The sequence below is a fragment of the Dicentrarchus labrax genome, unplaced genomic scaffold, assembly GCF_905237075.1.
Source record: "Dicentrarchus labrax unplaced genomic scaffold, dlabrax2021, whole genome shotgun sequence".
NCBI lineage: Eukaryota > Metazoa > Chordata > Actinopteri > Moronidae > Dicentrarchus > Dicentrarchus labrax.
Window position 1 is genome coordinate 19,325,494 of NW_026136710.1, and position 17,378 is coordinate 19,342,871.

At 40.3% G+C, this 17,378-nt stretch overlaps 1 protein-coding gene across 3 annotated transcripts in view; it reads right to left on the bottom strand.

The window, feature by feature from the left end:
- Positions 1-17,378, bottom strand: part of whrna (whirlin a) — a 132,538-nt gene that overhangs the window by 22,202 nt on the left and 92,958 nt on the right. For all 3 annotated transcript variants that reach the window (XM_051412021.1, XM_051412023.1, XM_051412022.1), the window contains 2 exons: positions 5,488-5,700; positions 3,440-3,661 (listed from right to left, as the gene is read on the bottom strand). In XM_051412021.1, coding sequence (XP_051267981.1) covers positions 3,440-3,661; positions 5,488-5,700 — 435 coding nt within the window. The remainder of the gene's footprint in view (positions 1-3,439; positions 3,662-5,487; positions 5,701-17,378) is intronic.

Consider the following 17,378-nt stretch of genomic DNA (forward strand, 5'->3'; position numbering starts at 1 on the left):
ACATGTTTGACTGGAGGGATCAGACCAGACAATATCAGCTCAGTAATTCCCACATATGACAGATGTGGTGCATCATGAATGAAAATCTACACTGTGCAGTTTGTTATTGTGGAAAACAACCGATTCTGCATCTGTGACAGCCAACGATGCAAAGACAAACATGTCACAACTTTTGCCCCTTCTCTTACCTAGTCTGACAATGTCTACGACATGCTCTGTGACACTTTGGATGCCACTAACATTACCAATCCTGTAGGTATGTCCCCGTTTACAGACTGCAAGCTACAACTGGTTCTACATGTACACATGATGTGTCTGCCGACTGATTCATTCTCTATGAGCTGCATCAAATGTCTTGAGGGAATCGCAGACGTTAAGCTGCAACAACAGTGGAAGTATTCTATCTGTAACGTGCTTGTATTTGATCTGATCTGGTCAGTTACGGACGTACAATTAATGTCGGCTGTTTGTTTAGGCTTTTTGAAAATAGTTTAAGTTGCCTAAACGTATCCATATTCCAACCATACTGTAATTGACAGCCACAGATATTGGTACAAATAATCTGATAAAAACCCATTGTCATTGAATGTAATCTGAGGTTTTGCAGAATCATCCAACAGCAACGTTGTGTTTGGCCAGTGAATATTCAAGCTTCAATTGTGTGTATGAGTCTATCTGCCTAATATGTTTGTGTTGTGTGTGTTTGTGTACACAGTTTGTGCGTGTGCACATGCATTGGTATGCAGTTGACTATATACCTGGCTTTGAGTGTGGTTCAGAAATTCAGTGTTGTTATCCTCCCAAACCCACCCAGTTCTCTAATCTGCTTAACACAGCAGTGGTAGCAGTCACCCATGGGTCCAAAACAGCACAAATAGACACACAGAAAGAATACAGACTATCACACACACACACACACACACACACACACACACACACACACACACTCTCTCTCACACACATGTAAATGTCGCTTCTCGGAGGAGAAAGCAGAGAGGCAGAAAAAACCCATCTGAATGAGGACTGTTTGCTGGAAAAATCTGCAGACAGTCAACAGCTTATCTCCGCTGTCAGCTTTGACATTGTGTGTGTGTGTGTGTGTGTGTGTGTGTGTGTGTGTGTGTGTGTGTGTGTGTGTGTGTGTGTGTGTGTGGATCAGTGCAATCAGTTGTCTTCATCCACAACCAAACATTTGGATGCCGACACATTCACCATATACCAACACATCTGATGGTGAACTGTTGCCACATGTGTAAACTGAACAAAAAGTTTCCCAGCAAACTAAAGTTATCATTAATAAACTAAACAGAACAGGTGGGGGGCAGTTGTCCCCCAATTAAAAATAAATCCAGATCAAATAAAAATGTAAGAAGAGAGAATCTGAAATGCTTCACGAGTATGTTATTTCAGCACTGTCTGACAAAAATGTATGTTCAATGATGAAATAGAATCTGTCTATCCACCCTTTTTTTATGCACATGAAAAAAGTCCAGATATTCTCTACTATCAGTAAAGTTCAACTGATACAAGGACACAGTTAGGTGTAGATGTTACTATTTTCATTGAAAATTACTTTCAATTACTGACGTTCTGAAGGAGTAATTTTGCATTTTAACAAAACTTCACCTGCACTTTATGTCCCTACACACCAAAATATTTCATGCTGCAAGAGGATATAGTATTGCCGTGCAAAGGCAAAAAGCCTGAACTTCTATTTTGGTCTATTTTATTGGAGAAAATAGTTGGTTGTCTTTGCCTTAACTTCCAAGCCCCCCAGAAAACTCAAGGCAGAATATCTTAAGATCAACTAAGGTTCTTTGCCATGTTTCACTGCACTTCAGAACCCTCAAACTGAGTTAAGGTACTCTGTTAAGGTACTCTGCCTTCAGCGCAGTAAACAGGAAACTTCACTTCACAACAAAACAAAAGGCAAGTTAATTAAACCTTAATTCAATTTGAGTTAAGATATTCTTGAGTCAAGGTTAAGTTACAGTGTTATGACTATGTAATACATTATGCCTGTCTAATACATAGGCATAACATCGTGACTTCAGCGTGGTAATAATTATAATCTGTCACCAAAGCATTTCTGACACACACACAGACACACACACACACACACACACACACACACAGTAGCTTGAATACAGTTTTAAAGCAGAAAGTGTTAAGAATTGTTCTCAAGGTAAAATGTCGGTGGAGGTGGTTTTGAAATGCAGATACAAAAATCAATTAAGAAAGATTAAATTAGGCTACAAGAAGGATATAGATAAATAAACAATCCCCTAATATTACTTGTTAGCAGCTAAGGCTAACTACTTAGAAAACCAGACTGCCTAAGTGTGCTATAATCAGTACATTTATATGTAGACGTTGTCATTATTATCATATACTGATACTGTTTGAATTATTTTCTGGGCAAAATATATGCAATACCTGATGTTATTTACAAACCAGGCATGCACACTAGTTTTATGAGAACATATTTAATAGTAAGTGCTAAATCAAACTCTTCAGGATGAAACACAGCTGTTATTTGTGTGATCTTTTCTCTCTGTAACAGTGATGTCATCCTGATAAAAAAACAAAACAGCCAGAGACTTCCTGAACAGTCAGTCACACTGAGATGACTGTTAATCATAAGGATTGCAGAGACACTTTGAAAGCACTGCACTTCTTGTCCAAATCAAAATGGAGACAGAAATAACAAGAAAGAAGAAAAACACTGCAAACAAAAAACTGCAAAGCCACAAACCAAAGTGAGAGTGTGAGTCAGAGTATGCACGTGTGTCTGGTATACATCTGCCCTCAGGGAACTTTACATCTCCTAGTCTAGTGTGTATCCTGTGTGTGTGTGTTGGAAAGCATTCATTACTTTCAGCAGCGAGTCCTACCTCCATCATATCTATCAGCCAGAGCAGCCTTTCCTACAGAGGAGGAGATGGGGGGGAGGTTTTTGGGGTGAAGTGGAAGTGAGGGTGGGGTTATTGAGGTGGAAGAAAAACACAACCTATAAAATATCAGCCGAAAGACTTTTCAGTCTCAACAGGAAGGCACTGAAACGTGTCATTATTCAGCCTGACAAAGTCCACACCAGAGCAGCATCTTTTCTTCTGCAGAGTCTGTTATAATCCATGGAAATATATCTCACACACACACACACACACACACACATATCCAACAGAAAGGAAGGGTGAGCAGACAGCCAAACAGAGAAGGAACCAATCACAATCCAAACAGACAGTGAAGCAGACCAGAAAAAAAGCTCATGCATCATTTTCACTCCAAAATATCCAACTCTAATTTCAAGTTTCCACACACCCAATCATTCCTAAAGGAAAAAATAGAAACACTTATTTTTGTCCATCTTATCTAACCCATCCATACACATTAAATCAGGAATTGGCAGATAATCATCCAGCTAACAAACCCAGCCTACCCGAGCAGAGCTGAGGGTGGTGTTGGTCATAAAGCTGGCTGAGGACGATGTCAGGGTGTCTGGGTATGACACCATGGACAGGGAGTCTGGTTGGAGAGCCGTGGCTCCAGCTGTCCCCTGTCGTGCCTTTAGAGCCTGAATCTCACGTCGCAGCACCAACCCGTCAAAATGCTCCAGGTCCTGTGGGGTGACCAGACCTCGCACCTCTGACAGCAGAGAGAACTGAGGGGAGGAAGGTACAGAGGGGGAGAAACAAGAGGGGAGGCAAAGGTTTGATGTAACAGACTTGGGTGGGTTAGATCAACCAAAATAAACCATATTTTTAAACTGAACAGTTTAAAACTCTCCAAACCTGGAAATAAACTCTAATCAAGATTGAACTGAGAGTTGCTGAGATGGTTGAGCTTCAATAACGTCCGGATTTGTGAGAAAAATGAAAGCACTGCCTGGAGGAAAATAAAAGGAAAACTTACTGACTTACTCCTACTGAGTTTTCTCATAAATTGAATGAATTTTGCTTTTTTTTCTTCTTCCTCTAAAAACAACACAGAAACAGCCCAACAGCTGGACCATAACTGTTCTTCACAGAAGACAAATGGTGTGTGTTTATATTTCATAACCAGTTAATGCTCACTTTCAAACCTTTTGGTGCACACAACAGTTAAAAATAACGTTTTTTCTTCACTGCAATCGCGACTGCTAGAGGAAGTAACAGTGATGGACCCATATATAACCTTTTGTCATAAACCTGGAGCTCATTCAGTCTGTAAAACTGGATTTTTTGGCGGTTTAAACTGGTTTAAACTGAGTTTTAGTTAGGGATGCACTGATATCAGTTTCGCTTATCGGGTCCAATTCTGAGCTCATGTACTCATAATCTTAAAACTACTCTGATACCGCACCCAGTACCACTTTACAGCACCATGACGTTATGTAACCTTCTAGTTCCTGATAGGAATAAGTTGAAATTTCCTACTGAATTAAAACAATGATCAAACCCGACTCTGCAGTGTGTGTGTGTGTGTGTGTGTGTGTGTGTGTGTGTGTGTGTGTGTGTGTGCGTGTGTGTGAGAGAGTGTGTGTGAGTGCTGCCGGAATGAGTCCTAAAACCCAGAAATGAATTATTATTTTTCCCTCACTTTGAAGTAAGTGGGTTTTTGGTCAGAAGCCTGGAATAAGGTCTGTGGTTAACACAAGCTTAAGAGATTTTCACGTCTTGTTCTACAACATAAACTATGTCAGTAAATACCCAACCTGTGAGTTTTTAAAGCTTTTTGAAATTTTTACATTACTTAAAAAAGCCGGTTGCTAACAAGTGGCTAAAAGAGACTACAGTGGCTGTCGGTGACATTAAACGTCTGCACGCCGAACACGGAGACTTATCTACTCGCTAGTCTGCCTCTACAGCCTCGTTGTGTTTATACTTGTGGTCTTGCAAACTATTCTATCATCTTTATGAAAAAAAAAACGTGTAATTATCATTAACTTTTGTTTACCACAGAGCTTACTGTCTGCAAATCCAAAATCCAATGGAAAAAAACCCATTGGCTTTTTGTCGAAGGAGCCGGAGCGATGCTAACTTCCAGGTTGGCCTACAAAAATACTTATATCCCTGCAGCACTCTAATCCTCTTGTACTTTCGTACAAAACACCGCACCAAAAACAACCCATCAGTAAGACAGTTGTACAGTAGCTCTAAATAGAGTACAAGGCAGCTGGAAAAGCTTTCTGTGGGTGTATGATACATGCAGTATACTTGAGAAATTGGAAATAAAATGCCTTTGATTTATTGTATTTTTTTACAAGGTGAACTACTGCAGACTGTGAGAAAATCAAGAGACTTTTAAGAGCCAAGGAGGAAGGAAAAACAAAACAGAACTGTAAGCATCGGCAAAAAGCCTGGGCATAAATCTCAGAAAAGCTTAGAAGACTTCATTTCGAAGCTCGCAGCAATCGCACACAGACTGTACAGGAGTCCTGCATAAAGGAAATTGATTCACGTTTCATCTTTTTCTTTCCTTTCTCAAACAAGCCTCCTCAGCCTTCACCTTTGCATGTGTGTTGAGCAGCTCGAACAGCGCCACGACTAGCTGCTCCACGCCGATGTGCCCGTCCCGGTACTCCTCCACGTAGTAACCCATGGTCTGCCGCTCCGCCTCTGTCAGCAAGTGGCGTGCCTGCTCCTCCAGCATTGCCCGTGACTGGTTCACCAGGCTGGACAGGGTCACCTGAGAGCCCGCAACGCCTTTATAAAACCCAGGCTGGTGAGGAAAGGAGAAGACAAGAGATGGAGAAGAGATTCATAATTTTATTTTTATTATTGTTTACTGTTTTATTGTTTATATTTTTATATGTTTATTAAATTTATTTATTGTATTTTAATAATAATTGATTTTATTTTTCATTTCTTGGGTGATGGAGTGAGAAGAAAAAGATGATGATGAGGAAAATCGACGAGGTGAAGAGCAGGTCAGGGAGAGGAATGGCAGCAGCTGTGATATAGGATTTCTTAGAAAAAGGGAGAGGTGGGGAGGATGATGGTTTAGAGAAGGATGGGGAAGTGATGGAGAAGAAGAAGAAGGGTGGAAAGGAAGAGTAAAAAAATTGAAAAGAATGAGGAGAACAACACAAGGAAAACATTAAGAGGGATGAGGAAGAGGGATTGTAGAGTCGAAGGGTGAAGGAGGTGATTGGGAAGGTTGTGAGGAAGAATGGGGTAAGAGAAGAGGAAGACAGAAAAGAGTTTGATGTAGAGGATAGAGAGAGGTGGATGAGGAGGAGGAGGACTGGCAGCGCATGTTCAGCATGGCAGGAGATAAAAACTGTAAGGAAAACCGCGGATGAGGAGGGAGGAGGAGAAAGCAGCAAGAGTAGGAGGAAGAAGTGATGGATAGGGAGGAAAGGGGGAGATAACCCGCCAAGACCCAGAGGTGACGGAGGAGCAGGAGGAGGGTAAGAGAGCAGACAAAGGCAGGAAACCGATCAGGGCGGATAGAAAAAGAAGAACAACATAAATTACACCCACATGCACTGAACTAACCATCAGTCTTCTCATCCCAAAAGTATAAATTATCATCCTACTTCTTTCTTCTTCCTTCTTCCTGCTGTCCTACTATCATCCATTATCATTAATGCTTTATGGCGTTACCACCACAGCTTGCAGTAGGGCAGAAACTGTGCCATTCACACATGTGGGTGGCAGGTTTTGAGGTTTTTATTCCTTGTACAGCTTTCATATCCGTCCCCAGTGTGTCAGCTGGCTCTTCTGCCAATCAGAACGACACTCTGGCACTCTAGAAACTGATGAGCTGCCAATATCAGTCCTCGCACTCCATATCTGCTCCTTTTTATTCCCTCTCTGCCCCTTCCTTTTCTTTTCTCAGTTATCTACTCGCTGGTGTGCCGTTTTTCCTTAATTAACTCCTTAATCAAAGACACAACTTCAAAGTCACAGCTCCGGGGTCTGTGTCTGCCTGCATTTCGTACCAGACGGAAACAGGAGGAGGGGAACACGGCGCCGGGCATGTTTCCTCCTCCTGTTTCCTCCTTCACTCCCTGCTTCCACCTCATCCTCAACTCTCGTCTATCTGTATCATCTGTAGCAGGAGTTGTCCCAGTGTCCCCGGTCTGAGCAGAGCCAGAACAACTGTTTAATGCCCAAGGTGAACTCTGGCACTACCCTGCCAGAATCTTAATCACCTCAATACTTACCACAAAAATTTCTCTAAAGCATTCTTGTCCCGGTTACTTAACTCAAGGGCGCCATGAAGTGAACCGATGGGACCGCACAAGTCATGTGAGCAGTCAGTCTGTCTGTGGCAGTCGTATTAGAGGGCAGATTGGCACTTGAGGGAGCTAATGAAATCGGTCGTCACTCAACTGGAGTGGAACACCTGCAGTCTCCTGCTAATGAGGTCTGCTGGAGGAGAGCAATGCATGAGGACAGAGAGAGGGCGCTTTTACTGTAAACGCACAATTTTACAGTTAATGGACATCCGGTAACGTCGGTCCCTTTGTTGGAACCGGTCCATCTCTGAGGTCATTCTATGGTGAGGTTTGTTTAAATGCCATGATAAGCTGATTGGCACTTTTATCGCAGTGGCCAACAACAACAACGGCCACTGCTGACATCCAATCGATTAAGAATCAGATAAAGCCGGATCAAAAACTGGCCGAGTTAAGACCTGAAAATGTCACACACCTTATCTCTGGTATAGCTTGACTCCATTTAACAACACAAAGAGCAGAAAAAAAGTACAAAAAAGGCATTTTTCCAATAGATAGGAGTCTATGTTTTGTTGAGTCACAATTCCATTAGTCTCAACATTAACAAAAAAACAGCCTTTCCATGCACTCTGCTGCTGTCAGTGTGTACAGCAGACTGCACTTCCACTGCGACTTACTCATCTGTACACATTGCTCGGAATATCTCAGCAAAGGACTCTTATGCAAAGGCTTCCTGAAAAACAAGCAAATGGCTGGCCGAGCTGCTGGGTTGAAGAAGCCCACATGATCATCAGAAAGCTCTTTGTAGCAAAAGACAAATGGGATGACTAACGCTGCTGGATTCAAGCTGGCTTCGGAAAAAAAAAACTTCCAGAAATGACACTGGTGGGTGAAAAAAGATCTGCTCTATGTTTTCTTTAAAAAGTCTGTAGCAGTTCATACAAAACAAACAGGTGACTTCAAAAGCCTGAGCAGTAGTTCATAGTGTTTTCTACCTATCTTAGAAATGTTTTCTCATAATTGTTTTTCACAATTATGGTGTTACTGCCTGGATCATGTTCGCAGGCAACATCTTTTTGAATGAACATTTATCTACCACACCAGAGAGGGAGGTGGTTGGGTTGGTTAATTAACAGGATTTCCTCATTATGATAATAGGGAACATAATCCGAGCGGCATTATGCTTCCTTCAAAACACATCTGCTGTTTCAAATGAGTTGTATATAAACAGAATCTCTGGGAGACGTTTGTGGTGATGGTTGTGACCATGTCATGTCAAATTAATCAAGTTTTCACATCATGGCCATCGAAAAATCTTCATTCTAAATTGGATGGAAGGTGTGGATTAATTTGAACACCTACGATGCAGGTGTTTGATTGCAGAACATAATGCTGCAGTATTAAACTGTAGCTAAAGACAGCAACAGTGAGGCTTAGATAAAGATCACAGAGCTAATGTTATCTACCACCAACAGCTTCTGATCGACAAGCACTGATATTTGCGTGAACCTGGACGTCCAAAGGAACTAACTGCAGAAGGAGGAACGAGAACTTTTGAACATTACAATAAGCTATGGTGAAGAAGATTAACCTGTAGGGCTGAGGGACCTCTTCAGGGGGAAGGACAGAGGACTGGAAAGTTTATACGACCAAAACTGCACAGAAAATGAAGAGATATGTAGACGTTTCAGATAAGAAAGAGAGAGGGAAAGGGAAACTGTCTCTCCTCATAGAGAAGCAGGCTGTTTGTGAGAGAGATCACTATGTAACACTATCTCTGCCAAAAAGCCAGTTTCAATAATACTGTTCAGCAGAAAGCTGAACAATCAGTAAAATTTGTCTCCCGTTTTCAAAACTTTTCAAAACTCAGAGCTCAGCCTTATTTTTGGACTGATCAATGAGCAGTTTTAGTCCCATACTCATGTCACGTTGTGACAACTGAGCAATCTACAAGTCTGTGAGATGTGGTTGAAAGCTCAGTGAAAAGCCAGTGGCTGAACTTTAAGATTATTTTGCTAAAAAATAATAATGATACACATATAATGCAGGCCAGGACTGACATGATGTTGACTTAATTCTTATACCCAGTCTTGAGTTCTAGCCTCAATCAAGGGAAGTTACAAGAAATGTTTAAATTAGTCAGGTTGATAAAACAAACCATATAACTGAACTTGTGAAGTATCAGACACAGACCAAGAGAAACCAAACCAAAGACAATACACTGCAGGGTAGAGTTTGTTTGTGTGAAAGCGACAGTTAAAAAGCACTATATTCTTGGTAAAGAAAAATATTTCCTTGATTTTTCACATCTCTGCACTCTGTGTTTCTAAACTACATTCTGACATTCATTTTTTTTTATAGTTTCTCACTGAAAATAAAAATAGGATGAGGAAAATCATTTTAAAGAAAGAAGAGGAAAGCTTGCCATGCCAATGCTATAAAAATCAATTGCACATGACAGATCAGACACAATCTGTGCCACCATGGCACAGATTGTGTCTGACCTGTCGGGGCAGATCTTGGTATTAGAACCTGAAAGCCCACGGAGAGAACAAGTGTACCTCTGCCATGTTGCAATATTACAGCTTTAGAAACAGCCAGTACATTAGCTTCTCAATTCTATCACTGATTTCCAACCAACCTCTATATGCAAATCCTGCAAAGCCAGGAAGTTATAACAGACATATTTACTACATCACTGGCACTCCCCACAGTGAAGCTGACAGATAGCAATATTCCCCGAGGTGACTGTGATCTGATTTAATCACATTACAAAGTGGAATGCTCCTCCATGAGATGGATAACTGTAACCATAAAAGAAGTGTGTTCAAGCCACGGAGTCAGATCTTGTCCGCTGCTCGATGACTCGGCTCAAAACCATCCTCTGCGTAATTCTGAACACATCGCTAAGAAGTGAAATCGACCCTGCTCTTATCGCAATTTACGGCTGCTAATCAACTTCATCAAGGGGATAGATAGTGGTCGCTTATCACTGCAAGAGTTTCTCTCAACCCTCTGTGCTTTAAATGTGTGTGTGTGTGTGTGTGTGTGTGTTATTTTGCTCAGAGAGCGGCACTAAATTACCGCATGCATCAGGAGTTATTATTAGCAACAAAGTCAATACCTGTGACCAGATCAGAATTTAATGTTTTAGGCAATCATCTGATGCTCTTAGAGTACTGGCTGATTTATAGTGTGCAGCCAGAAAACACATGACCTTACGGTTATAGAACAGTAATGTCGAACCACAATGCATCTCTGCTGTTAATGACTGATGACATTCATTATACATTTGAATAATAAACACAGATAGATAATCTTTGCACAATTGACATTAATATCAATATCTTTTGGCATTTACATTCAAGTAGTTCTATACAATTAATGTTTAATGAGTCATAGGATTTAATCAAAAATACAAAAATTATGTCCTGTTTATTTATTTTTAAATACAGTTGCAGACTGTCTCCTTCACTGTGATAGTCACAAGATGGTTCCATAGAAAAACTCAGGGAAGCAGCCGTACACTGCTCTTCAACAAAGGAGGGGTGGTTAACCAGATGTACATTTAACAAACCAATCAGCTGGTCTTCTCTCTACACTGGTTTGAAACGTTAGTCATTTAATAAAGTTTGTTGCCTTAAGTCTGTGTGCTTCAGTATACTTCAGACAAAATTATCTCTAAGGTCTCTCCTGAGCATTAATATCATCTTTGTGTTGCCTGTCTGAGAAAGTTTAGTGTGGCGTCTTCTTCACCTCATTGAAGTTGGTGAGAAGTGCAGGAGTACTGGGTCTTTTTTCCCCCAATGTTTTCCAAAAGTTTTCAAACTGTACTTTTGGTGTTACAGGGAAAAAAAATACTTTAAGGATGAAGACTGACTGGATGGTTTGGCAAATCTCTGTTAAAGACTATGGAGCCAACTGCTCCAATGCTACCTGCATTTCAGATTTCCTTTGATACAGTAGTGATACACACACAACTCAATAATAAGAAACTGGCAAATATAAGCCAATCAATAACAGCTTCAGTATAGAGAGACAGGAATCCTTTTACATATTATTTATGATGGATTGTACAGATTGTTACAGCTTTGTAGCAAAGTTTGTTTTTAACAAGAGTCGGATTGAGTGTACAGGGCTTTGAGGGAAATGCTAACATGGTCACAATGACAATGCTGACATGTTGATGTTAAGCACATATGATGTTGATGAATGATTGGAATATTATTTGTTTTGTAGGTATTTAGTCAAAAACCAATTGGATAAATTTACATTATGACTTGATGGAGGCCGTACATTGCCATCCCTAGAGCCACAGAAACTGAACTACATGTATTCCATGACTTGACACCATGTGTGAAACTGCCTAAAACTTGTAATGAATGTCTTAATCTCACTGAGACAGGAGAGCACACATACCGTACAGGCAGTAAGTGGGAAAAAAGGTTATTTATTGCAACAATAGTGCACATTTGAAAACCAGTTTTCCAAAATATGAAATAAAGCTTGTAAAAAAATACAAGAATCTTGTCTTGTAATAGTCACAAAGCTGCTGCTTGAGGATGTCACCAAGAAGGCGCTTAAGAAATGGCTCTATAAATCCTTATCAGATTCACTGTCGAACTATTTATAAAGTATTTATATTGCTCCTGAGCTCTCTCCAATAGTTGATGTTCCTTGTGGTCTTTGGTTTAATCCACTATACGTTGTATGCAGACGTATTTCAGCTCTAGGCTGTACATTGAGGCTGCAGTCGTCTTGGACATATTGATGTGTATCAGTGAAGAAAGGCAACTGACAGGCAGGTGTTTTTTTTTTAAATCACACTTTTATAAGCACAACCACAACAGTGCTACCACTGTGATATCTATATATCTATAACCTTGATATAACATATATACATACATACATACAGTACACAGTATTGCAAATTAAATTTAAAAAATATCAACTGTCACTGTCTTTGTGTCTTTCTTTGGCCTGCTGCCCAAACTCTAAGAAAGGAACATCCCGTAATACGACGTCACACACAGCACACTGTTGTTTGGAATTATAAATTGAGGCCACTGAAGACAACATGTACGGTTTCATTAATACGATTTTGTGCAGTTGAAGCCAGCGAATTCAAAAGCAGATGAGGCTGAGAACAAGGATGAGGAGAAGGAGAACCACATTTTAATTATGGCTCTTTTTGGAGCAATGTCTGCTACGGAGGTGTGTATGATGGATGCAGAGTCAGCAAACAGACCAGTTACGATACAACCCCTCAAGTTTTGCTTATACAGAAGTGTCACCCCAAATACTGATGAGGTGTGACACCACCCTGTCCCTCCACTGACTGCCTTCATTCACTCCTGCCACAAAGGAATTGTGATGAATGTTGATAGAGTGACGTAAAAGTCATTTGAATTCCAATATGACTGAGGTTGCAATGCAAAAAAATCTGACCTGTATTTGATTTATACAGAAAAATTTAATTCAGGCCACTTTTGCTTGCAGTATGAACATATCCAAATAAACTGTCCTACTGCTTACCTTCTCAAAATCAAAGCTTTATAAATCTCAATCTCACTGAAATTTTCGGTTGTAACTTGTATTCTTTCCATCAATCCCCCGTAATTATCCATTAATGGTAAAGGAAATTACAATTGTAAACATTGATATGCTCATAAATACATTTTTCACTATTACTTGTAAGGGAAAATTGAAAATCAGAAAAAATATAAAGAGAAACTTAACTGTGTGCGAAATAGAGCAGGCTGTTATGGAGGCTGATCCCAGATGGGCTTCCCTATCTGCTTTAATGATCTTATAATTGGCAAGTGAATAAGAAAAAATTACTTGATTGACAGGACGTCACAAGAGCATGAACGCTGCCACGTTAGACCCTCCTGGAAGCTGCTTTGGGTGAAAGAGTCAGGTGAACCGTTTCTCTCTTGTGTAAAGAGCATGCAGAGTAAACACACTTCATAGGCAGCTTTTTATTGTACAATAACAAAAGTCTACCTGAGTACCAACTCTGATTAAGCTGCCTTTTTTTTTTATCCTGACTCACACATTTGGAGACTGTTCTGTACTTTTGTTATTCCAACCTGAATTAAATACTTTGCAGCCTTATGGTACAGCAAATACTAATTTTGTGAGCTGGATTTGGAAGAGTACAGTACAATTTACACCCTCTTAGAGTGTATTTATCAGTCCATTCAGGCCAGTGAATTTCATTGAGCCATTATTCACAAAATGTCGATGTCCTTTAATTCACTCCATAACCTTGCTTTTCATTTCAAGTGGTGGGAATATAAATACATTTCTGTTGTTTGTTGCCCGTCCCTTTGTGTACTTCTGGAAAATACATTGGTTATCAAAGTTGCAGGATTTATCTTGATAAAAGAAGGACATCTCAAGGTAATAGTTGCTAGCTTTCAGGTCTGAGTACCATTAGTTTCTGAATTCAAGGAGTTTCTTTCTAGGCCTTTTCAACCTCTTCACTCTGGTTGTGTATGATTATAGTATGTGCACCAAATCCTGGTTTACCTTTAAATTTAAGCCACCTCAAGCTCCAATAAGCAAATTAGGTTTGACTGACAAAAGCAATATTTACCCTCGTTATTTGCTGTAATACATTTTGTTGTCTCTCAAACAACATTCATTTGCTCTAGATCAAGGCCCAAATGGGTCAGAGTAGAATTAATGATTGAGAATTGCTTTGTGACCTATCCTTAATTAATTAGCTTATCTGTCTGACTTGGCCTTTGGGCTGCAATTACAGGATGGAGGGGGGGGGGTTGGAAGGACAAAGGATGTGACCGCTGGGATGCACTAAATCTACAGGCACCGGCTGAGGGAGAGATGACAAGGAGATACAGATTATAAGAGCACAAACCTCTAAAGCCAGAGATACTTGCTGTTTAACCACGCACTCGCGTTGCATTCATTTCTGACGAGGCGCACAACCAACGGTCCAAACCAATACAGGATGCAAGCAAATATAGTTAAATACAAGTATATCTCCGGCATTAGCTTGTTTAAGCAGGACAATCGTGGGCAGATCATTCTAAGAGAGATTAATACATATGCTGAGGATGTGTTGACACAGTGAGAGGTTAGTGGTGGGGGTCGACTCACATGGAGGAGGAGCAGGGCTGTGAATTATCACCCCCTTTCCTGCTGCCTAGCCCTAAACCCCTTCTGCTACATATCTTTCGCTCTTAATGCCCTCTCTTTCCGCTCTCTCACACACACAGACACATACTATCATACATACACATTCAAACATAGGCACAGAGCAGCAGCCACTCCATCTAAAAATTGTCTTTTTAATTATTTTTTTCCTGCACCTGTATTCCTTCAAATGTGTGTGTATACGAGCTTCTTAGGGATTTCTAGAACTGCTGTAGCACAGACTCGCAGGTTACGGCGCTTTTACTTAAAAAGTAAGATTTTGCAGCCAGCGTTGGTGTTTCAGGTCATCTCAGTGGTGTTGGATGGGTTTGAGGTTCTACACCAAACTGGGAAAACCATATCTTTATAGTTTTGTACATGGAGGCATTGTCATCTTGAAAAAGGAAAGGGACAAACTCAAACTGTAATGTAACTGTAACTGTATGTTTCCAATTATTTTTGGCCAGATTGCATTTAATTATAACAGTCTTAAGTTAATTAATTTTAGTAACTAACTCAGCTACTCTGCTTCTGGTGTTTGAAAACTATCTTTTCCCAACACTGGGGTACAAGGTACAGTAAAATAAATAAATAAAATCTCTAATGATAAATCTCTGGTGAAAGAAGCAGTACGGGTTTACATTTGTCAGTGTGTCCATGTTGGAGCCCAATGCTCAGAGTAAGAAGCTGATTAGGGAAATAGAGGCTATAAATGCAGAGGATGATGAGCAGAAAGGCCTTGATAATGAAAATACAACCCAGAAATAGATATTTTCAACTCATACATAGGTAAAAAGCATATAAGTACTCACACCCAAGCACAGGGAAATGCATGCAAACACACATTTATTTCTCTTTCTCTCTCTCACACACACACACACACACACACACACACACAATGATTCCCTGATACTGCTTGAGATTTTTTCATTTTAGAGATCAAAAGAACACATCAAACAAGATGTATTTCATGAAGGTCAGTCTATAGGATGGGGGTTTGAATTGGATACACAGCATGGTTCAAACAGCATGATACAATACTAACAATATCATAGTGTTGACACCTTGTAATAACAGTCAGCATCAAAATCACTTCAATGACCATGAGGCGTACATGTACTGTAGAGGGATTGTAGAGGACAGTGGAGAAGGTGAAACTGCTGGTTTAAAGATAATGACACTGCTACACATGGAGAGAGGACTAGACACCACTGTGCTAGCGCTAGTGCTGACAGTTACTGTATGGCGAATTTACATTTCAACCTAGATTTTACACTCGCCGGCAGTTCTTGGAGATTGCAGACAAAAACCCAGGATCAGAAACAAATTGGCATTCACTCCAAAAATAATTCAAAAGATGCAATCCGAGAGATGTGTTGCAGAGCCCGAGAGATATCTAGCAGGTTAAATATCTGGACCAGTCGATCAGTCCAAATCCTGCTGTGTGAAATTTATATTGACCTGGAAAGACAGCAGCGACAACCTAAAGCCAATGAGAGAGCAAGATACGGGGGCGAGCATGGCTATGATAAAGGCTCCTCGGTGTGCTTCAACCCAATAAATGGAAAACTGGTTGGGTTGCTCACCGCAAATCAGCACACAAACAACTTGGATCACTAGCTAGCTAGGTCTTCTTTTTCTGTATCACTTCTCACATGTTTTGTTGACTAATTGTAATTTGGAGACCAGACAGACTTGTCAGGGATTACTACTAGTGAGATAATTGTAATGAGTGACACCCTGTCGACAATCACTGTAATGTAAAAAAGGACAACAACTTCCAAGATACCTCAGACAGTCGTGTAATGTGATCAGTCAGCAATCTGACGACTTTAAAAGTCGTATGTGTAGGCGATACTGACAGACCACTTACTGTCATAGTGCATATTATTATGTGGCAGTAAGAGCTCAGAGATTCCCCCAACCAAACCGAGGATACAGCCGCTTTATTTTATAATGAACGTTTTTATAATTACCTTTGTGTCTTTTATAGTTACAGTATTGTAAATGCTTTTGATGTTTGATGCTTGCACTTGAGTGGTGAAAAGCGCTGAATCTGCAGCACCCTTCGGCTTTACAGAGCTTTACAGTGAGCTCACAGTTTCTGTCAGTGTTTGAAAATACTTTAATCCCACAACTGTTTCAGTCAACAAACCAAAACAATGCTGTCTCTGGTACTGGACTCTGAGCTGATTACATGGCAGACAAAGCCATCCTCAAACCAATATTTTAAAGACTGCTTCAGGGCATCATAACCTTTCTGGCCTGACTATAAATATTTCTTTAAAAGGGAAAATGCTGAATTGCTGCTATTGTGAAGTCCAGGGGCACAACATGTATTGTTCAGATGAATTGTCTTTGCAATACAGACTGAACACCTCTCTGTTTTATTATCTGTGCCTGCCGCCCTGCTCTGCTGTAAATAAGAAAAATAAGAGCCGGATAGTAGAACAAAATTAATTAGGTAACCATTTGTATTGTCACGACGTTTCTTTGACAGCTACAATTGAAAAGAGGAGAAAATCTAACAAAAATGAAGCTGATAATGATTTCCTTTGAATCTCAGAATTGGCTTATTTTCTGCTCTCCCCTCAGTCAGGGATTTCTAAATGAACTGCCAGTGTAACGTCTCACACCTGATGAGACTTTTATGCGAGGGTTTGCTTTTAAACTGGATTGGATTGCACCATGTCTTATAAATGTTATTGACCCCCTACATTACCTCATCTGGGAAATCACGTTAGGCTCAAAGCGCATCAGTATGCATGTATTTTTTTCAACAATGGACTAATAGAAGGACGGATTGAGTTATTTTGCATTATCACAAATCAGAAATGTTATGCTCTGTTTGCAACTATGGCACTGCTGCTGAAAATTGTTCACACAGATTTTTGTATCAAATTCTTAGCTCCCATTGCATTTGTGTTTGGAAATGACGCAAGGACAAAACACACCAGTCAAATAACTGCAACACCAAAGGCTCTGACTGAACCTGGGACCTTTGATTTTACAGTGAACTGTGGAATAAACCAGAAATGCCAAACAAATCATC